A 26,710-nucleotide genomic window follows, 5' to 3' on the forward strand; every position below is an offset into this window, starting at 1 on the left:
AAATGTATAATGTGTGTAGTTTTCTTGATTCTGTTTCACTTTGCATTAATTCATGTAAGTTTTCCTTCTCTGTATTCATTGTTTTTCATTTATTGCCATATAGTAATATTTCCATTATATTAATGGAATTAATCTCTCTCTCTCTCTCTCTCTCTCTTCTCTCTCTCTGTTCCCCTTCCCCCCCTCCTCCGCCACGCGAGCTCTCTCTCACTCTCTCTCGTTCTCTTTCTAGCTCTCCCCTGAGAGACTCACCCCAGGGAATTGAGATAAAGTGGTTTTGATGAAATTTAGATTTGGGGAACCCGAATGAAATTAGTTTCTGGTGGTCAGGGAGTTATATGAGGTCTAGTATTATGATTCAAAGTTTCAGTACAAGGATTACAGTACTTTTGGGGAACTCCATTCTAGTGTCACAAGAATTTTCCTATAAAGGAATTTACCGACCTGAAAACCTAGATTGATAAAAAAAAAAAAAAAAAAGGTTTATTATAGGGACTGGAAGTAAGGTTAAAGTCTGGTTAAGGAAATAAGTAAGGGTAAAGAGAAGATGGCACTGAAAAAGAGTATTCCAGTGGGCAGAAAGACCTGGTAGTTAAGGGCATTGCCAAGGCCCATCTGCAAAGACCTTAGTTGATGGAAGCTCATTATATTGCTTGGCTTTGTGGGGGGGTTGGGAAACCCAAATGGATCATCAGAATGGAGGCTGGAAGAGCCCAAGTTGGCTCAGATCCAATGGGGGCTGGGACAAATCTGGATTTCCTATTGAAATTCAAAGGGGTACTTTTGACCAGGATTTGTGAAACAAAGGTCCTGGGTTCCTGAACTGATAATGCATCAGCCAGAAAGGGCTGGGAGTAATCTGAAAGAAATCACAAATGCAGTTTCTTGAAGGGACCACAATTGCTTCATTCCCCCCTCAAGCAGTCAAAACTTAAATTCATTAAAGGGAAAAAAAGATTTGGGACAGGGTCTGTTATTGAGGCAGAATGGAAAGAGATTTAGTTATCTGGTGGGACTAGTTGAATCCAGGACCACTCCAACTTAGATCTAGATTTCAACCTCTATTCAGTTGGAGACTAGTCCAGGGACACTCATTCAAATGATCATTTTCCATTAATTCCCCAAGATCTGTCTGATTTCATCTCAAACTGCCCCAGCCCCTAGCCAAAGTTTAAATTACAAAAAGAGGCAACTTGGCGCACTTCTTGGCAGAGGACCTAAAAGCAGGAACTTCCCTTGGCATAGCTGCCTGTGAGGGACTCTCTGACTGCTGAAAAGATATTCACTTTTCAGCAGTAACCTCGCTTTGTCTCTTTCATACATTTCCTTAACCAGGAGTATACTACTCTTTATCTCTCTGTCATTATTTCTCTGCTAGATCTTTACTTCTCTGTCAGGACCTTGCCACTAAGGAAGTCAGAGAGCAAAAGCTGAATTCTCTGTCAGTTTAGCTTTTCCTTTCGTAAATTCATTTACAAAGGACCTGTGCAGACCAGAAGGGGGTTCCCACAATTCCCTGCCTTGCGCCAAACTCATCAATATCACAAAAAGTGCTCTATAAATATTTTGGGGTTTGTGGAATCTTTCGTCATTCATCCCTTAAGGAATATTCCTAGGTGGAATTTGTAAGCCAGAATTTATTGATATTTTAGCCACTTTATTAACACAGTTTCACTTTTTACTAATATACAACTCCACTAGCAATTGTAATTATTATCAAAAGTGGTGGCAGTCTTTCCTTAATCCTTCTAATATTAACTAATCTCTTTTTTTTTTCATATTTGCCAATTTATTGAGTTGTGAGGTAGAATCTGGGGAGTGTGATGAGGGGGTAGGGAATGTGTGCTAAATCATCAACTACTTTTTAGGACTTGAAAAGCTTTGAAATAAGTGATATATAATTTAGGATCCTTTTCTTTCTCTGACTTCCTTCAAAATTTAGCTTAAATCCCATCTACTCCAAGAAGCTTTTCTCAGTGCTGTTCCCATTCTTGTTTCCCTCCTCTCTCCCATACACATCCCTCAGTGACTTCCTTCTTAGATTAGTTTCTGTGAATTCAAATGAAATAGTATTTATAAAGCACTTAGCATAAGGTTTTGCATATAGTAGGCACTTAGTAAATAAATGCTTTTCTCTTCTTCCTACTTTGTATATATCTTTTTTGTAGTTTGTTGTTTGAATGCTAACTCCTATTAAAAGGTGAGCCCTTCAGGACAATGACCATGTTTTTACTTTTCTTTTTATCTTTAGCACTTAGCACTATACTTGGCAAGTTAGCAAGTCATTTGGCATTTATTAAGCACCTACTATGTGGTAGGCATAAAGATACCATCAGTTTCCTAATTACAAGTTCTAGAGTTGACTAAACTTTTGTGAGTCCTCTAATTTGTTGCCCTGCATTTTTGTTTGGCAAATAAATTATATGATTTAGAAGAAGAAAGTTGGTGGATTATTTAAATGCTTTTTCTGCCAAGAATTTATCTTCTGCATGAATTTTGAAGAATGCAAAATAATGGAAGATGAAATATTTTTGGGAAGACAAATATATGAGTTTAGAAGTTCTTCAAAGGTTAGATGGGAATGAAAAGTAAGAAAATATTATGTTGAGTAATTGGATGAATAATCAGTCTCAAAAGGGAAAATATTATTCTTTAATAATATAGCAATAATTTTTGTGCAGCAAGATAATTGTATAAATATGTATGCATATATTGGATTTAACATTTATTACTACCATGTTTAACATATATTGTACTACTTGCCATCCAGGAGAGGGTATGGGGGAAAGGGGGTGGAATTGGAACATAAAGTTTTGCAAGGGCTAATGTTAAAGAATTGTCCACCCATACATTTTGAAAAATAAAGAGCTTTAATAAAGAAAAATAATTTGATTATTAAGACATTAGGACTCTGGCAAAGGACATTTTATATGTGTCAATCAAGTTTGGATCCTAAGTTATACATTACTTCTTTCAAAGGTTTTCATGTCTTAAGAATTAGTTAATTATTTAAATTTAATTAAAATTTTGACCATTCTTGTGAATTATAAAAATAGCTAAATAAATTGGATATTCACTTTCAGAAAAATAAAACAATATATCATATTTATCTGTTTATTATTTCTAACATATTTAGAATTCATGTGCCACTTTGTTTTTAATTAACATGTGGTTTTTAATCAGAAGTAAGTTATTCTAATATTTTTATTTTTAGTGGTACCAAGTGGGCAAAATATTGAAAATTTATATATAAAATATACATTGCTGCCCATTAGACTTATTGTTTAGTGTCACAAGTATTGAATGTTTTAAAAATTAAGCAGAGCTTTAGAAAAATTCACTTCTAGACTGAGCAACAAAAATATTTAGAAATCTGTTGTTTAACTTTTGTTCTGGACCTCTGGCTCATTGATATAGGGAATACTTGGCAAAGAAACTCCTTGTTTCCAGTGCCGAAATTACCTTTTTTTAAATTTTAATTGAGTTAAAGAGTTCCTTTATGAACTGTCTGCAATTTTAGACATGTCAATGACCCTTTTTTCTTAGATACCTTTATATCTCTAATTTTTTAGGACATTCTCCTTCTAACTGTCTTTGTATCACTATAACTGTTCCCTTTCAATTCCCTGTGCTGGATCTTTAAACCAGCTTCCTTTGGAATTCTGACATGAGAACACATTGTTTTCTTCTAAATGGTCTCATTTGGTGATCTCACCAGCTTCTTTAATTTCCATAGAGATCATCTCTGTATAGATGGTTACCAAATTTATATATCCAGCCATAGTTTTTCTGATATTCTAATTTCCCTTACCTAATTTCTCTCAATCCTCTATTTTCTTATCTCTAAAATAGTCAACACTTCCATTGCCTAACTTAGATGGTTTTGGGAAAGACCAAATGAATATGAAGATTATAAAATACTATATAATTATAAATATGTTAGTCTGACAAAAAGTAGGGAATTAGTAATTGTTTGCTGACATCTCATAATTCCTGTAGTTTAGATGAAACATTTTTGTCTGCTTACCCAGCCTTATTAAAATAAAGGGAGTATAATGAAACCAGAGAACCACTTGCTTACTTCCTGATAAGTAAGTTTACTCCAGCTCTTTCTCTTTGCTTTTAAATTTTCCCTTCACAAATATATTTAAGGGAGACATTTCTGGAACATTGCTGGCCATTAAGGATGTGATAACAATAATATATTGTAATATTTAATGTTTTCTGTTTTTAATATTATTAGATTACCACTTTTCTGATCTTCCCTAAACATATATCAAAATACAAATCTTTAAAAATGTGTTCTTAATCCTTTCTCATGTTACATTTCTTTTACATTTGCCACAGTCAGGAAAATTGTTGTGTAGACTGAGAAACAGTAAAAATTGATTGTTTTCAACAATTTGATCTTAGTTTACTTTGGGAGGAATTCACTAGAGGGCAGTGGTAAGCAATGAATGTGTTGTATGTTTTGTAAAAGATAGTATTTCTATTTAAAAAGAAAAAACAACTCCTTAACTTTTTTTCTTCAAAGTTAAATTTTAAAAACATTATAAAAGTTGAATCTAAGAGCTAAAATAGCTCTGGGATTTGTGGGATATGTAAAAATCAAGTGTATTGTAGACAGAGATTTTTTGTTTGGATTTCTTATTATTTGCTGAAATTCAACTTGTATACAGAAATGAAAATGTTACTTTAGTTATCTAAATGATAATTGTCTTTTTTTCAGTCACTTTCTTAGAACAGTTTTTATGACTAGATATTACTGTTTTTATGCTGTTATTTAGACTGATTTTTTTTTTACCAAAATTACATTTAATCTTCTTTTAAAATATTTTATTTTTATATTTGTGAAGATTAAATAAAGCCCCTCTAAAAAATACTAACGGCTTTTGTAATGGTATTCATAGATTAAGAACTCTTATTTGTCTTTTTTAAAAATTGTATTAAGAATTGTATATGAGTCTCTCATTTTGATAAGCTGCTTCCTGCTACATTTTCTACTTAAGAAATCGGCTCATTTTATTAAATATTGTAGCAAATATTTTAAATCACCAACACTTAGTTATTGAAATGAAAGTTCAACAAACCAATGAATGATTTGTAAATACTTTAAAAAGGTACTATTAATTGTTAATTACTGTCCTGTGGTTTCTAACTCAATAAAACTAAAGCCCATGGAAAGATTTACATACACATATCCCATATTCTGCATAATTCTATTAAATATACATGAAAAAATATCCTTTTTAAATAAAATTGAATTAAATAATGACAAAGACAAAATTTAGACATCAAAGCACAAAATTTTTTTAAATGGGAAAGACTAGATTCAGTAAAAGGCCTGGGAGAATGGAATATTATAGACAGTAAAAGTAGTTGAAAATATGAGACAGCAATATTAGGTTGATATTTAAATATTTGACGTGTTATGAAATGAATTTTTTGCTCCTATTAGAATATGTATTTGGGTCAATAATGATTTTAAAAGGACATGAAATAGTTAACAGAAAAATATTCTGTGTTAGGTGTTGAAAATACAAAATAGACAAACAAGACAATCCCTGCAAAGAGCACATAAATGTGGAAGACAGCACACAGAGGATGTTTTATCTGTAGGGCAGATGAAAAAATCCTTGATATCCAAGAACCCCAATACTTGTGGTAACAAGTGGTAATACTTTTTTAAAAATCTATAGCTTTTCCATAAAAACTGTAACAGTTGGGTGATTCAGAGAAATGTGACCAAAGTGATAAAAAGGATTGGAAAATGAGGAAAGATGAAAGAGTTTGGTTTTAGTCTTAAAGAAATGGTGATTTAATTACTGTTTTCTAACATATGGAAGTTGTAGGCAATTCCTTTTCACATCTGCAAAGGAACAAATAATAAGAAATAGAGAAAATTTTGATTTGACTTGACATTTTGACTTTGAGAGATCAGATATTTCAGTGACTTAAGCGGGGTAAGTTATAAACCTTTTTTTTCCCCTTATTTCTAAGATCGTGATAGATAAATGTTAATTCTAAATGGTTGATTCTAAATTAAATTATTGCTGGCTTTCCCTCTCCCTTCTTTTAATAAATATATTTTCAGCAAAATTTAGACTTTGTGATGAAAGTTCAACAAGCCATTGTGTAATAGTAATTTAAAGTTTAAGTAATTTAAAGGGGAATGTCTAGCCTGCCGATCATATAAGACCTGTGAAATCATTCTCTAAGACAAGTGAAAGCAATGATGAACTAAGAACAAAGTACATCAACTTCCAAGTGTTTGAGATCCCTCTAAGTTGATAATTTTGTATGACCTGTAAATGATATAAGTTTCCAGATGGCCCTTGACAGAAAAAAGTTCCGCACCTCTGCCATAGAGAGTTATCTTTGATTCTTCATTCTCTTCTCATTATCCATATCTAATCATTTGCCAAGCTCTGTCAGTTTTGCCGAGTTCAAGACCTTATTTAGTTTCTTTCAATAGCCTTTTAATTGATCTCCTTGCATCCTGTCTCTTTTTCAACCTGTTCTCCAAATTAATATTCTTGAAATTCAAGTCTGACCATGTCACTCCCCTGTTTAAGAAGATAAAATGTTTCTCAGGATGTAATACAAATGCTATTTTGCATTAAAACTCTCACAGTCTGGCTTTAGCTTAGCTTTCCAGGCTTATTAAATATTGCTATCCTTTGCATAGTCTATATTGTAACCAAAATGGTATGCACAGTTTGATAACTTTTTGAGCATAGTTCCAAATTGCTCTCCAGAATGGTTGGATCCATTCCACCAACAATGTATTAGTGTCCCAATTCCCCATATCCCCTTCAACATTTGTCATTATCTTTTCCTGTTATCTTAGCCAATCTGACAGGTGTGTAGTAGTATCTCAGAGTTGTTTTAATTTGCATTTCTCTGTTTGATAATGACTTGGAGCATTTTTTCATATGGCTAGAAATAGTTTTAATTTCTTAGTCTGAGAATTGTCTATTCATATCTTTTGACTATTTATCAATTGGAGAATGGCTTAATTTCTTAAATTAGAGTTAATTCTCTATACATTTTGGAAATGAGGCCTTTATCAAAACCTTTGACTGTAAAAATGTTTTCCCAGTTTATTGCTTCCCTTCTAATCTTGTCTAAATTAGTTTTGTTTGTACAAAAAACTTCAATTTGATATAATCAAAATTTTCTATTTTGTGATCAATAATGATCTCTAGTTCTTCTTTGGTCATAAAGTCCTTTCTCTTCCACAGGTCTGAGAGGTAAACTATCCTCTAAGTTCTTCTAATTTATTTATAATCTCATTCTTTATGCCTAGGTCATGAACCCATTTTGACCTTATCTTGGTATACAGTGTTAGGTGTGGGTCTATGCCTATTTTCTGCCACACTAGTTAACAATTTTCCCAGAAGTTTTTGTCAAATAGTGAATTCTTATCCCAAAAGCTGGGGTCTTTGTGTTTGTCAAATACTAGATCGTTATAGTCATTTGCTATTTTGTTCTATGAATCTAACCTATTCCAATGATCAACTAGGCTGTTTCTTAGCTAGTACCAAATGGTTTTGGTGACTGCTGCTTTATATATTATAAGTATACGGGTAGGTATACTGGTACAGGTCGGCCATCTGCATTTGCTTTTCTCTTAATTCCTTTGAAATTCTTGATCTTTTCTTCTTCCAGATGAATTTTGTTATTTTTTTCTAATTCAGTAAAATAATTTCTTGGGAGTTTGATTAGTATTGCACTAAATAGATAGATTAAGGAGTATTGTCATCTTTATTATATTTGCTTGACCTATTAACGAGCACTTGATACTTTCCCAATTGCTTAGATCTGACTTTATTTGTGTGGAAAGTATTTTGTAGTTTTGCTTATATAGTTCCTGACTTTCCTTGGCAGATAAATTCCCAAATATTTTATATTATCAACAGTTGTTTTAAATGGGATTTCTCTTTGTATCTCTTGTTGTTGGATTTTGTTAGTGATTTGTAAGAATGCTGATTTATGTGGGTTTATTTTGTATACTACAATTTTTTAAAATGTGGATTATTTCTATTAGTTTTTTAGTTGATTCTCTAGGGTTCTCTAACTATATCATCATCTCATCTGCAAAGTGTGATAATTTGGTTTCTTTATTACCTACTCTAATTCCTTCAATCTCTTTTTGTTCTCAATTATTGTCAAAGCTAGCATTTCTAATACAATATTGAATAGTAATGGTGATAGTGGGCAACCTTGTTTTACCCCTGATCTTATTGGGAATGGTTCTAGTTTATTCCCATTGCATATGATGCTTGCTGATGATTTTAAATAGATGTTCTTGACTATGTTAAGGAAAAGTCCATTTATGCCTATAGTCTCTAGTGTTTTTATTAGGAATGGTTGTTTGGATTTTATCGAATGCTTTTTCTGCATCTATTGAGAGAATCATATATTTTTTGTTAATTTGGTTATTGATATAGTCAATTATGTTAATAGTTTTCCTAACATTGAACCATCCCTGTATTCCTGGGAATCCTACTTGGTCCTGGTGTATTATACTGGGGATGGTTTTCTGTAATTTCTTTGCTAATATTTTATTTAAGATTTTTGCATCAGTATTCATTAGAGAGAGAGTATCATTTTCATATCAGTACCATGTCTGTGTCATAACAGGAATTTGGTAGGAGTCCTTCATTCTCTCTCATTTCACATAGTTTTTGGCATTGGAGTTAATTGTTCTTTAAATGTTTGGTAGAATTCACATGTAAATCCATCTGGTACTGGGGATTTTTTCTTAGGGAGTTGATTAATAGCTTGTTCTATTCCTTTTTTCTAAAATTGGACTATTTAAATAATTTATTTCCTCCTCTATTAATCTGGGCAATTTTTGTAGGTTTTCCACCATTTCACTTAGGTTGTCAAATTTGTTGGCATAAAGTTGGATAAAGTAATTCCTAACAATTGCTCTAGTTTCCTCTTCATTGGTGGATAATTTTCTCTTTTCGTTTTTGAGACTAAAAATTTTATTTTCATTTTTGTTTTTTCTAATTAAATTAATTAAAGCTTCATCTATTTTGTTGTTTTTTTTTTCATGAAACCAACTTAGTTTCATTTATTAATTCAATCTTTTTTTTCAGTATCAATTTTACTGATCTTTCCTTTAATTTTTAGATTTAATTTGGTATTTGAATGAGGGGGTTTAATTTGTTCTTTTTCTAGCATTTTTAGTTGCAAACCCAATTTATTGATCTTCTCTTTCTCAATTTTATGCAGGTAAGCCTCTAAAGATATAAAATTTCCCCTTATTACCCTTTGGCTGCAAACCACAAATTTTGGTATGTTGTCTCATTATTGTCATTCCCTTAGACAAAATTATTGATTGTGTCTATGATTTTGTTTCACCCATTCATTCTTTAGAATGAGATTATTCAATTTCCAGTTTCTTGGTCTATTTTCCCCTGGCTTTATTACATCATGATCTGAAAAAAATGCATTTACTATTTCTGCCTCTCTGAATTTGATTTTGAGGTCTTTATGTCCTAATATATGGTCAATTTTTGTATAGGTTCCATGAACTGCCAAGAAGAAAGTGTACTCCTTTCAGTCTTCATTCAATTTTCTCCAAAGATCTATCATATCTAGTTTTTCTAGTACTCTATTTACCTCTTTAACTTCTTTCTTATTTATTATGTGGTTTAATTTCTATAGTTCTGAGAGAGCAAGGTTAAGATCTCCCACTATTATAATTTTGATTGCTATTTCTTTTTTCAACTCTCTTAACTTCTCTTTTAGGAATTTAGATGCTATAGTACTTGGTGCATATATGTTGAATATTGATATTGCTTCATTATCTGTGATACCCTTAAGCAAGATATAATTACCTTCCTTATCTCTTTTAATCAGATCAATTTTTGCTTTTGCTTGATCTCAGATGAGGATGGCTACCTCTGCTTTTTGTAAACTTCACCTGAAGCATAATAGATTCTGCTCTAGCTTTTTACTCTGTATGTATCACTCTGCTTTAAATGTGTTTCTTATAAACAACATATTGTAGGATTCTGGCTTTTAATCCAGTCTGCTGTCCGCTTATGTTTTATGGGAGAGTTCATCTCAGTCATATTTATAGTTAAAACTACTAAGTCTGTATTTTCTGCCATCTTATTATTCTGCCAAATTATACTTTTCTGTTTCCTTTTCCCCTTTCCCTCCTTCCCAGTATTTTACTTAGGAGCACTACTTGCCCCAAGCTGTTCTCCCCCTTTAGACCCTCCCCCTTTCTTATACCTTTTTTCTACTATTTCTGTTTTCCCTTCTCTTTTCCCCTTTCTCCTCCCACTTTCATATAAGATGAGAGATGTTTCTTGGTGAAACCAAATATACCTAATATTCTTTCTTTGGGCCAAATCTGATGAGAGTAAGATTCACACAATATTCTTCACTGTCCCTTCTTTCTCTCAATTATGTTTTCTTTGCCTCTTCCTGAGACATAATTTCCCTCATTTTACCTCTATTTTATTTACCCTTTTTTTCTGTTACAAATTCCCTTTTCACCTCTAGTTTCTTTTTTTATGTAATAAGAGTAAAAACAGATTATACATGTACTCTCTATGTATATCCATAACAGATATAGTTCTCAAAAGTTTTTTTTTTCCCCCTTTGTATCATTTTATACTTCTGTTGAGTTCTATATTTGGAGGTCAAATTTTTTGCTTAGCTCTGGTCTTTTCATTAAAAATAAATGAATTTCAACAGTTTCATTGAATATCCATCTTCTCCCCTGAAAGAAAATGCTCTAGCAGAATAATTTATTCTTGGCTGCATTCCAGGTTCCTTTGCCTTTGGGAATATCAGATTCCCAGCCCTTTGATCCTTTAACATGGAAGCTGCTAGATCCTGCATATTCCTTACTGTGGCTCCTCAGGATATAAATTGTTTCTTTCTGGCTGCTCGTAATATTATTTTTCTTGGTCTTATGGTTATGAAATTTAACCATGATATTCCTTGGGGTTTTAATTTTGGGGTCTCTTTCAGGAGGTGTTTGATACATTCTTTCAATGGTCATTTTACCTTCTGATTTTATGGTATCCAGGCAATTCCTGAATTTCCTGAAAGATAGTGTGTAGGGTTTTTTTTTTTTTTTTTTGTTATATATTTCAGGGAGTCCAGTAATCCTTAGATTGTCTTTCCTAGATCTATTTTCCAGGTCTGTTATTTCCCAATTAAGTATTTTACCTTTTTTTTTTTTTTTTTTTTTTTTTTACTTGATTAATTCTTGTCTCATTGAGTCATTCATTTCCATTTGTTCAGTTCTGAATTTTAAGTGAATTATTTTCTTCATTTACTTCTTTCTGTATTTGTCCAATTGAATTTTTAAATATGTTGTTTTGGTCTATGGAATTTTTTTCCATTTCACCAATTCTATTTTTTTAAGGAGTTATTTTCTTTTTCTGTTTCACAGATTCTGTTTTTCTGAAAGTTACTTTCTTTTTTCCATTTTATTAAATTTGTCTGTAGGACCAGGAGACTGCACTGCCTGGGGACTCTGTGCATTTGTGCTCAGCAGCTTGTGCTTAGCTGCCTCCCTCCTGTTTCCAATGGAAACAGACCTTTTCTGGTGATCTTCAAAATTATCTTCTGCTGATAATTTGTTGCACTCCCAATATTTGTGGGTTCTGCTGGTCCAGAGCTAATTCAGAGGCTAGATTTGTTAATTAGTCTGAGGATTGTAGAGAAGGTCAGAGAGAAATGTGTGTCATCTCCACCATCTTGGCTTCGCCTTTGCTTTTTTTTTTTTAATGATTTTTTGTCAGCAAAAATTTGCCCTTTCTCCCCCACTCCCTTCCTTACTCCGTCAGTTTGTACTCTGACTCCTTTACCTCTCCATCAAGAGGGTGGACTGTATGTTTTATCATGAGTCCTCTGGAACTGTGGTCAGTCATTACATTGGTTAGAGTTTCTAAATCTTTTAAGTTGTTTGTCTTTATATTATTATTGTCCTTGTATAAACTCTCTCCTAACTCTGTTCACTTAATTTAGTACCAACTTGTATAAATCTTCTCAGGTTTCTCTGAGAGCATCCCTTTGATTATTTCTTATTGTACAATAATATTCCATCATGTTTATATCACATTTATATGCCATAACCTAATTAGCCATTTCTCACTTATGTCCCAATTTAATCTATCTTTCCTGTTATTCTCATATCTCTTTTCTTCCCTTTCACTCCCTTTTCTATATCCAACTTTGTATGCATGTGTATTCTTCCCTCCTTTGGCTAGTTCATTTGAGAGTGAAATATGTGTCAGCCATTCCTCTCATCCTTTCCTCCTTGATTTTATATTCTACTCTTTGTACACTCCATTTAAGGATGATAATTTCTCTTGTTATTTCTTTAATACCATCTTTGCCTCTCTCTCTCCCCCATCCTCAGTTGCATGCCTTTTCTCCTCTTTTTTCATTCTTTTCTTAATAATATCAAGACACAGTTGAATCACTTCCATGGGCTTCTATCTAATTAGACAATCTCTCTGACTCCTAATGATAATAGGAAAATGATAATGGGGTTTAGAAGGGCTATACAGATAGATAGATACTTATCTCCATTGTTAGAATATAAGCTGTTTATTGTTGTTTAGTCCCTTATGATTTTTTGCTTCAGTTTGCTTCTGTTTCTCTTGACTTCTATGTTTGTTCTTCAGAATTACTACATGGATCTTTTCATCAAGAATGCTTATTAGTCCAATGTTTCATTCAAGGTCCATTTTTTTTTTTCTCGTAGGATTATACTCAGTTTTTCTAAAGATGTTATCTTTGGCTGTAAGCCCATAACCCTTGCTTTGTGGAATATATTTTACAGGGGGTGCCTGATAAATCACTTGTAATACTGTCTGGTACCTTGGTACCAGAATTCTTTCTTTCTGACTACTTGTGATATTTTTTTCTTTTATCTGGATGTTCTGAATTTTTGCTATAACATTCAAATTTCTTAAAATATAATGTCTAATCTCTTTCTAAAATCAGATAGTTAAGTGATTCTAAAATAACTTCTTCTTAATCAGTTTCCCAAGTTAGTTGTCTTTGCTATACATTGCCTTATATTTTCTTTTCTTTTTTTCTCTTTTGATTTTGTTTTCATATTTCTTAGTATCTCATGGAATCATTTGCTTCTATTTAATTGGTTCTAATTTTCAGGGAACTTGTTTCTGTAAGGTTTTGAGCCCCTTGTGCCAATTTGCTGATTGCCTTTCTAATTTTCTTCCACAGTTCTCATTTCTTTCCTAAAACTTTACTTAGGTGCTCTCACTTCTCTCTTTCTCTCTCTCTCTCTCTCTCTCTCTCTCTCTCTCTCTCTCTCTCTCTCTCTCTCTCTCTCTCTCTCTTAACTCTTGCTTAATTTCTTATGTGAATTATAGTTAACCGTATTTTGAAGCTTTGCTCATAAATATTTTAGAGTTAAAAGTTATTTATCTCTTAAACATGGTGCTGATACCAAACTAAAAAATAAAGACTGATGGAAATTATAATTTAAAATTATTGCTGAAAATGAATCATAATTTTTATATTTAAACCAACCAATTCTTAATAACATTTTCTAAAACATTAGATATTAAATAGGAAGGAAACCAATATGTTTAAGCTGCTAGTTTTATAAAGTTTTGATTTTTTTTTTTAAAGAATTAAGTAGAGCAACAATTTTTTTAAATGATCAAACAAAATACCCTCTTACAGCAAAATATTCACTTGAGTGGACAGGTATTTTATTCATACACACACACACACACACACATTAATGAACAAAATCTATTTTCTCTTTCAATTATTTTTGTTTGAACAAAAACTTTTAAGTCATATGTAATCAAAATTATCTTCAGTGATCCTCTCTGAACCATGTTTGGTTATGTTCAATTATCCCATTTATCTGAAAGACAATTTCTTTTTCCTCTAATATGTGTATCATGTCATCTTTTATGTATGTTATATGCCAATTTAAAATTTGAAATGTACTGTAAAACATTGGTTTATGTCAAACTGCTTATCGTTTTCCCAGTAGTTTTTGTTGAAAAGTGAGTAACAGATATACTTATCCACATTTATGATTAGTTGAATCTCTAGTCTGTGTGACCAAAATGGTTTAGGAAAACTAATGACCTAATTAGTAGAATCTAGATTGATAACACTGGCCCAGTTTCTTTGTTCTACATCTGTGTCTTCCTTACTCATTTAATCTACCAAGACTTCATCTCATTTCTCCTTCACTGCCTTAAGGCTTTCTGCACTCAGGATTCCTAAAGCATGCATCTGGTCATGGGATAACATTCTCTTGCTTGAATGATTGCAAAAAGTGCCCTGTTACCTCTTGGATCAAATAGAAACTTCTTTTTTTGGTACTTCATTATCTTCATAAATTGGCCCTTGCCTTCTTTTTTCATCCTTCTTCTACTTTCCTCTTCTCAAAACACTGTATTTATCCAGCAGCACTGGCCTACTAGCAGTTCCTCATATATGACATTCCATCTCCTATTTTCTTGATTTATATTTGCTGTTTCCCATACTATCTAGTTGTTTACATGTTTTCTACTTTATTAAAATGTAAGCTTTTTGAGAGCAGGAACTGTCTGCTTGTCCTTTATTATATTCCAACTTTAGCACTGAGCTTGGCACAGAGTAATGCTTAATAAATGCCTGATGACTTAACTGACTCAAGGAATATGTATTTCATAAAGATCTTAGTCATGTGTGTGGTCTTAATAACAGTAGCCCTTGAAGCTCCTTCTTTCTATGTGTCTCAATGACAATATAATATTGTAGGATGTGGAATTAGGTAATAAGTTTGAGTACCATCTAAGATACTTGTTTTGTTAAAATCAGCAAATTGCTTAGCCCTTTATTCTTAGTTTACTCTTCTTTGAGGATATCTGTATTGGGCTTTTGGGGAAAGTTTTAAACTACTAAAGCACTGCCTAACATGCTAATTTTGTCATAAGTAAATCATGAAAGCATTTTCTGAGTGCTTGTTTTAGCTTTAAAATAATAAAATTGTTTATGGTATATTAAATAATTTGTAATTTTTACTGGTTTATACTGATCTTACTCCTGGTTAGCCTCAATTACTTTCTACTTAAAGGCTCAGAAATTTATTCTGAATTTGCAACTTTTCAATTCTCTTAAGAAAATGTGTTTTCTGTACTAATAAAAATCAAAAACACAAAATACACTTTTAGACTTGTGAAATAAAATAGAATTTAGTTTGAAACCAATATCTTAAACATGCTTTCTTTTTTATCTTTTTATTTTAGGCCTATGGTATGTCAGCCTTACCCCTAAATCTAATAAAAGGTACTAGAAGTGCTGCCTATGAACGCTTAGAGAACACTGAAGATATTGAAGAAGTGGAACAGCATATTCAAAGGATTAAATCAAAGGTTAGGCAATGTCTTATTAAAATTTGAATCATCTTTCTTCTAATACATATTTGATTATGAGACAGAATTGTCTTCTTTAGTAGTTAGTTGTATAATAGAAAATTACTGAATTGGGAGTCAGGAGACCCAAATTCTGATCCAGAGTCTACTTTTAACTAGTTATGTGAACTTGGCTAAATCTAATTTGCAATTCTGGGCCTCTTTATTCTCCTCAAAAGTGAAAATGTTAATAAGATGAAGACTTCTACAACTCCTTATAATTCCATTTCCTGATTTTTTTACATGATAATGTTTGTGTTGTTTTATTTTGAAAGTGACTCAAACACACATACATAGTTTATTTGTGAATCATACACCTCAACTTTCAGAAATGCTACAATTGTTTACATATGGATGAATGATTGAATTCTGCATTTCATTTATTATTATTTTATTTAAAGAGCAAAGATGGTCGACCTCTACCAGCAAAGGATAGACGGGCCTTAAAACATTTTGAAGAAAGGTTACGGACACTTAAAAGGAGAGAGAGACACCTAGAATTCATTGAAAAGAGCTGCTGGACAAAATTTTGTGGTGCCTTACGACCTTTAAAGGTAAATGGGGTTTAAATAGAATAATTTAGTCACTTTTCTTATGTCTTCTACAGTGCCTAAGTTTTTTTTTAGAAACTCAAAAATTAATCCTATAAGAGAAAATATCCCTGAATAGGACTTTTAAATTTAGCATGTTTCTGTAAAAATTTGTAGCTAGCTGGGTAGAGCTAAGATGGTGGAGTACAATAAAACTTCTCAGCGTTCTCCTCCATATCCATCCAAATTCCTTTAAATAATGGCTCTAAAGAAATTTTAGATTATCGGAACCCTCAAAAAGATGGAGTGGAACAATTTTTCAGCCAAAGTTTGCTTGGAAGGTCTGTAAGATGAGCCTGTTGCACTGGAGCACAATTTTAGTTGGGGCCCCAAGAAAACAGGAAGTGTCAATGATTTCCAGACTCTTCAGTGAACAGAGGCCAAGGACAACTCAGAATGAAAGGTTTTGGCATACTAAAATATAAGGGAACCATCAGCTCAGGATCTGGATTTGGGAACCACTGAATCAATAGCAGTGACAGCAGTGGTATGAGCAGCATCCATGGCGGCAGCAGTAGCAGCTCCCAGAGATCTCAGCTCATAAGTGTAAGGGGGAAAAGTAGGAGTGGAGAGAGGGGAGTCAGGGACAGTTGGTCTGAGGGAGATTTCAGGGGCTCCCTTTGTTGACACTGTGGCAGTGCTTTACCCATACTCAGATCTATGTAGCAATGCTGGTTTACAGTACAGATCCCTAGAAGAATCTCTGAAAACAGCTACATAAAACCCCTGTACCTTGGGACATTGCACTCTCTATTCTAGAAACAGAGAGCCCTGTTTTAACAAGGAGTTAAAAGCCAAGCAATAGAGAAAACAACTGAAAAAGTTTCTGACTATAGAAAGTTACTTTGGTAACAAAAAACATCAAAATGCACACTCAGAAGATCATAACAAGGTCAAAATTCAAAACCTCTAAGAAAAATAAGAATTGGGGCAGCTAGGTTGCACAGTGGATAAAGCACCAGAAGTCAGAAGAACCTGAGTGCAGATCTGGCCTTACATATGTAACGCTTCCTAGCTGTATGACCCTAGGCAAGTCACTTAACCCCAATTGCCTTAGTTTAAAAAACAAAAACAAAAACAAAAAAAACCCAAAAAATAAGAATTGGTCTAGGTTATGGAAGAACTCAAAAGGGATTTTGAAAATCAAGTAGGGAGGAGCCAAGATGGCAGAGAAGGTGCATGTGACTTTCTGAGCTTCTCTCATACTCTCATTACTAATTATTAAATTCAACCTCAACCTCAAAAATAGCACTTGACTGGTAAAATTAACAAAAATTGGAAATGCAAGAACTTACCAGCCCAAGATAATTTGGAAGATTGCCAGAAAAGGTTTGTCCTGAGCGGCGGGACCAGAGCAGTGCAAGCAGGGATAGAACTAGAGGCTAAAGTCCGAAACAGACTGGGGGCAGGGGTGGTCTCCATGGTTGGAAAATTTACAGAGAGGACTCTACCATAGATTGACTGCTCTGCTTTGGTTGCAAAGCAATAGACCAGCAGAGAAATTAAAGCCAAAGGTAGAGGGTACTTTAAAAAACACCAGAATCTAACAGGATCTGGCTATACCCACCCAAAACTGGAAATGAGTGAACCAGCACAGGCCACAACACAGCTGTGCTTGTTCAAGGCATTCACAAATCTACACGGCAGGGTGGCACAGGCCGGGGCAACCTCTAATCTGCACAGTGTGGGGCTTGGCCTGGGGCAATAGAACTTCCCATCACAACTGTGCTCTCTTGGGCAGAGACACTTCTGGCCAGTGCTGTGCAGGGCAGGGCAACTCCTAATACCCACAGTGGGCTTTTACCTGGGCAGTGATACTTTCACTGCTCAGCCTCTAGTCTTAGGGCAGTCGCTAATCCGCACAGCGGGGCTCTTAGCAGGGCACTTTGGCAGCTTGGCCTGTGCTACCCAGGCCTGAGTCGCTTCCGTTGTGGAGCTTTTCCCAAAGAACTCCCACAGCTTGGCTGCTCTTTGCAGTCCATTGGCAGGATAGTTACTGTCCATATGCCTATCCCTCCTCTGCAGAGGAAGCTGGTAACCTCTTTGCCCTGAAGGCAGACGCTAAAGATTTTTTTTTTTTTTTAAATGAGTAAAAAATTTAAAAGGACAATCGATAGATTCTATACAGAAAGAGAGCAGGTTTTCAACCTGGAGGAGACTGCTATTAGTCTCCAGACAAAACTCGCAAAGGGGGATGTAACCTGGTCTCCATCACACAAGGCTCTCCTAGAAGGAAATCTCTTATAAAAAATCTTAAAAGAGAGCTAGAAGAAAAATGGGGAAAGGAAAGAGAAGCTCTGCAAGAGAGTAATAACTTCCTGAAATGTGAATTGATAAAGGTAAAGACCTCCCAAGAAGTGCAGGAAAACAGAATCTGTGAATTGGAAAAATAAAGAACTCTCAGGAAACTAGGATTTGTGAATTGGAAAATATAAAGAACTCCCAAGAAGGTAGGATTTGTGAATTGGAGAAAGAAAATAAATCAATTAAAAAAAAAAATAGTGAAATGGAAAAAAATTCCATAGAGCAAAACAACTCATTTAAAAACTCAATTGGACATATACAAAAATAAGTTTAAAAAGCTAATGAAGAAAATAACTCATTAAAAATCAGAACTGACAAATAGAAATGAATGATTCATTGAGATATCTTCAAGAATCAGTCAAGCAAATCCAAAAAAAAAAAAAAAAATGAAAAACTAGAAAAAATTTCAGATATCTACTTGGAAAAATGACAGACCTGGAAAATAGATCTAGGAGAGATAACCTGAGGATTATTGGACTTTCCAAAAATTATGATGGAAAAAAAAAAGCCTAGATACTATTTTACAGAAAATCATCAAAGATAACTGCCCAGATGTAATAGAATCTGAAGGTAAAATAGGCATAGAAAGAATTCATTGAACACCTTTTGAAAAAGACCCTAAACTAAAAATTCCAAGGAATATTGTGGCTAAATTTCAGAACTATCAGACTAAGGAAAAAATGTTAACAAGCAGCCAAGAAAAAACGATTCAAATACCGAAGTGCCACAATAAGGTTGACTCAAGATCTAGCTGCTTCCACATTAAAAGAAGACCAAAGGGCCTGGAATCAGATATTTCAAAAGGCAAAATAACAGCCAAGAATAAACTACCCAGATAAGCTGAGCATTTTCTTCCATGGAAGAAGATGGACATTTAATGAAACAAATGAATTCCAATTGTTTCTAAGGAAAAACCCAGAACTAATAAAAAAAAAAATTTGATCTCCAACCATAGGACTCAAGAGAAGCAGAAAAAAGTAAAAAGAACTCTTGAGAACTGTATTTCTGTTGTGGATATACATAAAGAGAAAATGTATAATTTGATTTTACTGATATAACATAAAAAAAGGGAAGAGGAAATATAAAGGGGATAGTGTTAGAAAAAAGGAAAAGGGAAGATAAAAAGAGGGAAATTACATCCCACGAAGAAGTAAAAGAAACCTATCATATCTGAGGGAATTTAGAGTGGGGGAGGAACATTATGTGAATCTTACTCTCATCAGTGTTGGCTCTAAGAGAAAATGATTGGCATATTTGGTTTACAGAGAAACTTCTCATTTAACTAGAAAGGGGGAGAGGAAAAAAAGTTAAAAGAGCAATAAGGGAAAGGTATAAGAAAGGGGAAGGGATTCAAAGGGGGTGGGAGGGATTCTAAAGAGGGAGAGCTGCATGACACAAGTGGTACACATAAGTTTAATACTGGGAAAAGGAAGGTAAGGGGTCAAGAAAAAAAAAAAAAGCATAATCTGGGAATGATAAGATGGCAGGAAATACAGAATTAGTAATTTTAACCATAAATGTGAATGGGATGAACAGTTTCATCAAGCGGAGGCAAATGACAGACTGGATTAAAAGTCAAAACCCCACGTAGACATCCTCATCTCAGATCAAGCAAAAACAAAAATTGATCTAATTAAAACAGATAAGGGCATTATATCCTGCTAAAGGGTAGCATAGATAACGAACCAGTATCAATATTAAACATATATGCACCAAGTGGTACAGCATCTAAATTCTTAAAAGAGAAATTAAGAGAGCTGCAAAAAGAAATAGACAGCAAAACTATAATAGTGGGAGATCTCAACCTTGCACTCTCAGAATTAGATAAATCAAACCACAAAATAAATAAGAAAAAAGTCAAAGAGGTAAATGGAATACTAGAAAAGTTTGATATGATAGATCTTTGGCGAAAGCTAAATGGAGACAGAAAGGAGTACACATTCTTCTCAGCAGTTCATGGAACCTATACAAAAATTGATCATATACTAGGACATAAAAACCTCAAAATCAAATGCAGTAAGGCAGAAATAGTAAATGCATTCTTTTCAGACCACAATGCAATGAAAATTACATTTAATAAAAAGCCAGGGGAAAATAGACCAAAAAATAATTGGAAACTAAATAATCTTATACTAAAGAATGACTGGGTAAAATAGAAAATATAGGCATAATTAATAACTTCACCCAAGAAAATGACAATAATGAAACATCATACCAAAATGTGTGGGATACAGCCAAAGCAGTAATAAAGGGAAGTTTTATATCTCTAGAGGTCTACTTGAATAAAATAGAGAAAGAGAGGGTCAATGAATTGGGCTTACAACTAAAATTGCTAGAAAAGGAACAAATTAAAAATCCCCAGACAAACACGAAACTTGAAATTCTAAAAATAAAAGGTGAGATTGATAAAATTGAAAGTAAAAAAAAAAAAAGTATTGAATTAATTAATAAAACTTAGAGTTGATTCTATGAAAAAACCAACAAAATAGACAAACCCTTAGTAAACCTGATTAAAAAAAGGAAAGAGAAAAAAGCAAATGTTAGTCTTGGAAATGAAAAGGAGGAACTCACTACTAATGAAGAGGAAATTAGAACAATATTTAGGAACTACTTTGCTCAACTTTATGCCAATAAATTCGGTAACTTAAATGAAATGGAAAAATACCTTCAAAAATATAGCTTGCCCAGATTAGCAGAGGAAGAAGTAAGTAGTCTAAATAGTCCCATTTCAGAAAAAGAAATAGACCAAGCTATTAACCAACTCCCTAAGAAAAAATCCCCAGGACCAGATGGATTTACATGTGAATTCTACCAAACATTTAAAGAACAATTAACTCCAATGCTATGTAAACTATTTGGAAAAATAGGGATTAAAGGAGTCCTACCAATTTCCTTTTATGACACAGACATGGTACTGACACCTAAACCAGGTAGATTGAAAACTGAGAAAGAAAACTATAGATCAATCTCCTTAATGAATATTGATACTAAAATCTTAAGATATTAGCAAAAAGACTTCAGAAAATCATCCCCAGGATAATACACTATGATCAAGTAGGATTCATACCAGGAATGCAGGGCTGGTTTAATATTAGGAAAACTAATGGACCATATTAATAATCAAATTAATAAAAACCATATGATCATCTCAATAGATGCAGAAAAAGCATTTGATAAAATCCAACATCCATTCTTACTAAAAATGCTTGTGAATATAGGAATAAGTGGACTATTCCTTAGAATAATCAGGAGTATATATTTACAACCGTCAGTAAGCATAATATGCAATAGAGATAAACTGGAACCTTTCCCAGTAAGATCAGGAGTGAAACAAGGTTGCCCACTATCTCCATTACTATTCAATGTAATACTAGAAATGCTAGCCTCGGCAATAAGAGGCGAAAAAGAGATTCAAGGAATTAGAGTAGGAAATGAGGAAATCAAACTATCACTCTTTGCAGACTACATAATGGTATACTTAGAAGAACCCCAATGACTCTGCTAAAAAGCTATTCAGAATTTTAGCAAAGTTGCAGGATACAAAATAAATCCACATAAATCCTCAGCATTTTAAATTATCCTATGTTCTTCTAATTTATTTATAATCTCATTCTTTATGCCTAGATCATGAACCCATCTTGACCTTATCTTGGTGTACAATGTTAAGTGTGGGTCAATGCCTAGTTTCTGCCATACTAATTTCTAATTTTCCCAGCAGTTTTTATCAAAAAGTGAATTCTTATCCCAAAAGCTGGGGTCTTTGGATTTGTCAAACACTACATTTTTAAAGTTATTGACTGTTTTGTCCTTTGAATCTAACCTATTCCACTGATCAACTAATCTATTTCTTAGCCAATACCAAATGGTTTTGATAACTGCTGCTTTATAATAAATTCGCGCTTGGCCACCTTGATTTGATTTTTTTTTTTTATTTACCTCTGAGACATGTGGAAGAGGAAGGAATTTATGACCAAAGAAGAATTAGAGATCATTATTGATCACAAAATAGAAAATTTTGATTACATCAAATTAAAAAGCCTTTGTACAAACAAAACTAATGCAAACAAAATGAGAAGGGAAGCAACAAACTGGGAAAACATTTTTACAGTTAAAGGTTCTGATAAAGACTTCATTTCCAAATTATATAGAGAATTGACTCTTAATTTATAAGAAGTGAAGCCATTCTCCAATTGATAAATGGTCAAAGGATATGAAGAGACAATTTTCAGATGATGAAATTGAAACAGTTTCCATTCATATGAAAGAGTGTTCCAAATTACTATCGATCAGAGAGAAATGCAAATTAAGACAACTCTGAGGTACTACCACACCCTGTCAGATTGGCTAAGATGATAGGAAAAAATAATGATGAATGTTGGAGGGAATGCAGGAAAACTGGGACAGTGATGCATTGCTGGTGGAGTTGTGAACGAATCCAACCATTGTGGAGAACACTCTGGAATTAAGCCCAAAAAGTTGTCAAACGGTGCATACCCTTTGACCCAGCAGTGCTACTACTGGGCTTATATCCCAAAGAAATATACTAAAGAAGGGAAAGGAACCTGTATGTGCCAGAATGTTTTTGGCAGCCCTTTTTGTAGTGGCTAGAAACTGGAAAATGAATGGATGTCCATCAATTGGAGAATGGTTGGGTAAATTGTGGTTTATGAGTGTTATGGAATATCATTGTTCTGTAAGAAATGACCAGCAGGATGAATACAGAGAGGCTTGGAGAGACTTACATGAACTGATGCTAAGTGAAATGAATAGAACCAGAAGATCATTATACACTTCAACAACAATAATGTATGAGGATGTATTCTGATGGAAGTGGATATCTTTGACAAAGAGAAGATCTATTTCAGTTCCAATTTATCAATGATGGATAGAATCAGCTACACCCAGAAAAGGAACACTGGGAAATGAGTGTAAACTGTTTGCATTTTTGTTTTTCTTCCCAGATTATTTTTACTTTCTGAATCCAATTCTCCCTGTGCAACAAGAGAAATGTTCAGTTCTACACACATATATTGTATCTAGGATATACTATAACATATTTAACATGTATAAGACTGCTTGCCATCTTGGGGAATGGGGAAGGGAAGGAAGGGAAAAGTCGGAACAGAAGTGAGTGCAAGGGATAATGTTGTAAAAAATTACCCAAGCATATGTTCTGTCAATAAAAAGTTATAAAAAAAAAAAAAGAAAATTTGTTTCTCAAATGCAGAGCTCAGGAAAAGCATAATCAGGAAAGGGAAATCGTAAAGAATTTAACAAGGTTTATTTATATTCCTATTTGGAAAAATGATATTTGTAAATCACAAAAACTTATGCATATTTATGGGTATTAGGAGTTTAAAAGACAGGACAAAGTGTGAGTTGAATGTGAAGAGATAATGTCAAAAACTAAAGGATGAAGGAGGAAGGTATTGGGAGAAAGGGAAAGGATGTAAATTTTATCTGCCATAAAAGAGGGGAAGAGGAGGGAGAAGAGAATGAAAAAAAAAAAAAACAAAACTTTTACTTTCATCAGAATTGACTCAGAGAAAATAGCACACATAATCAGCATGGAAGATAGAATACAAAAATCTATTCTACCCTTCAGCAAAGTAGAAAGGGAAGGGGATACAAAAACGTGGGAAGGTAATGGAAGAGAGAGCACATTGGAGGGAGGGGATGGTCAAAAGCAACTTGAATGGAGGGATAAGGTGAAAGGACAGAGAGAGTAGAATAAACGGGGAAATACAGGTAGAAATAGTAATTAGGAAAATAATTGTAAAACATTTCTCTTAGGAGGGCTTCATTTTTCGAATATGTAGGGAACTGAGCTAAATATAATAAAATACATATCCTTTGGCCTAACAATACCACTATTAGGCATGAACCCTGAAAAAGATTTTTTAAAAGAATCTTATATAAAAATATTTATAACTGCTTTTTTCTAGGATCAAAGAATTGGAAATTGAGGGGATACCCCTCAATTGACGAATGGCTGAATAAATTATGGGATAATAAATAAAATGTAGGGAATTATGAAGAAATGTTATTGTTATAGAACAAATGATGAGAAAGATGAAAAACCTGGAAAATCTTTCATAAACTCAAGCAAAGTGAAATGTACTATGTACATAGTAATAGCAAAGTTGTGGGATGATCAACTATGAATGACTTTGCTATTTTCAGCAATATAATGATCCAAGACTACTACTCTGAAGGACTTGTGATGAAAAATATATTCCATACCTGAAAAAGAACTGATTGTATCTGAATAGACTGACATTATTATTAATTTTTTTTTTACTATTTCTTGAGGGGGTTTTTTGGGGGCGAGAGAAGGGAGATATGTGTTTTCTTTTGCAACATGACATTTTTGGAAATGTTTTGCACAGCTTCCCTTGGGCTTTCTCACTTGGAGGCGGGGGAGAAGGGCGGATGTAAGGGTAGAAGATGAAACTCAACATTTTAAAGGCAGTATAAAAAATTGTTTTACATGTAACTTGGAAAATAAAAATATATTTTAAAAAAATTTTGTAGCTACTACTGTTATTCATTGCCAAAAACAGTTGTTTTAGCTTTACATAGATATTCCCCAATCTGGACAGAGCCAGTGTACCATGTGAGGGAGAATGATCACATTTGTGTGTGTTAGGAAAAATACTTTGATATATGAATAGAGGAAAAATTAGCAATTAAGGTAACTTTCAGTTAAAGGAACTTGTAGTTTGCTATAACTTTGCATTATATGCTTACCTAAAAACTTTAGCTTTAGGAGAGAGTATCAGAAAGAAGGCAGAAGAAAGGGTACAGAGTATTGGGCAAAGCAGAACATCTTTAGGAAGTGATCTGAAAGCAAAAAGTTAGGAAATCTAATCATTCTGATGGAATTGAATTATTTGTGAATACTGGTATCAAGGTCACATCACTAGTAAATATTACATCACTCTGAATTCAGGCTAAATGTAGGGGGAACATATGCCTTCGTCTCCAACAGTGAATAGGAAACCAAAATGTTATCATTCTTCCTTTTTTCCAGCTTATAGTTGTAATTTAGACAGTAGGACATTCAGGATTTCATTTAAATATTGTCATATAGGAGAAAAATATATTTTATTTCTTTTTGATGGCAAATGGTTTTCCGGTGAAGAATTTGAAAATGTTCAAAGGGGTAAAGATCAGCATTGTGACTACTTTTGTCACTACACATTTAACTCCTGTAACTATTTTTTCCTGGGTGCACTGAATTTCTTTAATTCTTCACTATGGGGGAAAGTGTGAATTGGCTCTTAATTTATAACATTTGAACTTTGACAGCTGGTATATTTAAAAAATAAATAAAACCCTTAAAATATGCTTTATAGAAGATTAGCAGAATCCCCAACTATCCTTTAAAAAGTGTCATAAACAAATTTGATTTTTTACTTCTGTTTCAGTTCATGGTTTCCTAGGAATAAATGTGTGTAACTAACCTCTCATTAAACTGAGATCTACCCTTCTCTCAAGGATGACAAACTTATATAAAAGCACTTAGGGAAAATTTACATTTGCTTGGGATGATACAAAGGCTCCTGTATCCTTTGAGACAGAAAAATATCACCCATGTTGTATAGACTCGGTTTTATTCATCTTTTGTTCCTGATGTTCATCAGGTTACTCAGAATACATACAGATAAGCCCACTTGGGGTATTAATGTGTGGTAATGATATTATAACTAGCATAGGTTTACCCAAGGATGGCAAAGAAAGAGAACTGCCCAAGTACCATGCCAGGAGGAAGATTTATTGAAGTTTATGGTCTAATGTCCTGTTTTGCATCCTGTTGGTGCCACTTTTCTTATTGGCTGATTTTTGTGTTATGTTTTGTGGTAACTGTCTCATGGTAACAATATCCTGGCCTACTCGTTGTTCTACTGGGACCCATTATTAATGATTGCTATGGGACTCAAGATTGGGGGGGGGGGGGAGTTTGAGCTGGGGTGGCCTGGGGGCAACAATCAGAGTCCCTGCAAGAGGGACAGGCTTCTGTGATAAGCAAAAGAGAGGGGACCAAAAATGTTACAGTGAAGAAATGCCAACACACACTTGAATCAAAACCATGGTGGTTTGGTATATAACAAAGGGGAAAGGGGAAAAATAGAACTATCACAGTAGACTCAGCCTTCATCTGGAATCTTGGGACAGCTGTTCCATCTGTGGTGTCTACATACTTTTCCAAAGGGGTTAACATCAGATGATCTCTTTAGTCTTTGTCTCTTATTTGCATGATTTACTAGCTGCTTCTTCTTCATTGACTTTGAACTGATGAAAATTATTGGCTTTTGTTCCATTCAATTATTTAACAGAAGCTGTGTATTCATAAGGACAGGTGGGTGGTGCAGTGGTTTG

At 33.6% G+C, this 26,710-nt stretch overlaps 1 protein-coding gene across 2 annotated transcripts in view; it reads left to right on the forward strand.

Annotated features, from left to right (window-relative positions):
• The window catches only part of LMBRD1 (LMBR1 domain containing 1), a 275,804-nt gene that overhangs the window by 136,916 nt on the left and 112,178 nt on the right, over window positions 1-26,710 (forward strand). For both annotated transcript variants that reach the window (XM_074310578.1, XM_074310577.1), the window contains exons 8-9: window positions 15,270-15,395; window positions 15,836-15,988. In XM_074310578.1, the coding sequence (XP_074166679.1) occupies window positions 15,270-15,395; window positions 15,836-15,988 (279 nt within the window). The remainder of the gene's footprint in view (window positions 1-15,269; window positions 15,396-15,835; window positions 15,989-26,710) is intronic.

The sequence above is a fragment of the Sminthopsis crassicaudata genome, chromosome 4, assembly GCF_048593235.1.
Source record: "Sminthopsis crassicaudata isolate SCR6 chromosome 4, ASM4859323v1, whole genome shotgun sequence".
Lineage (NCBI taxonomy): Eukaryota > Metazoa > Chordata > Mammalia > Dasyuromorphia > Dasyuridae > Sminthopsis > Sminthopsis crassicaudata.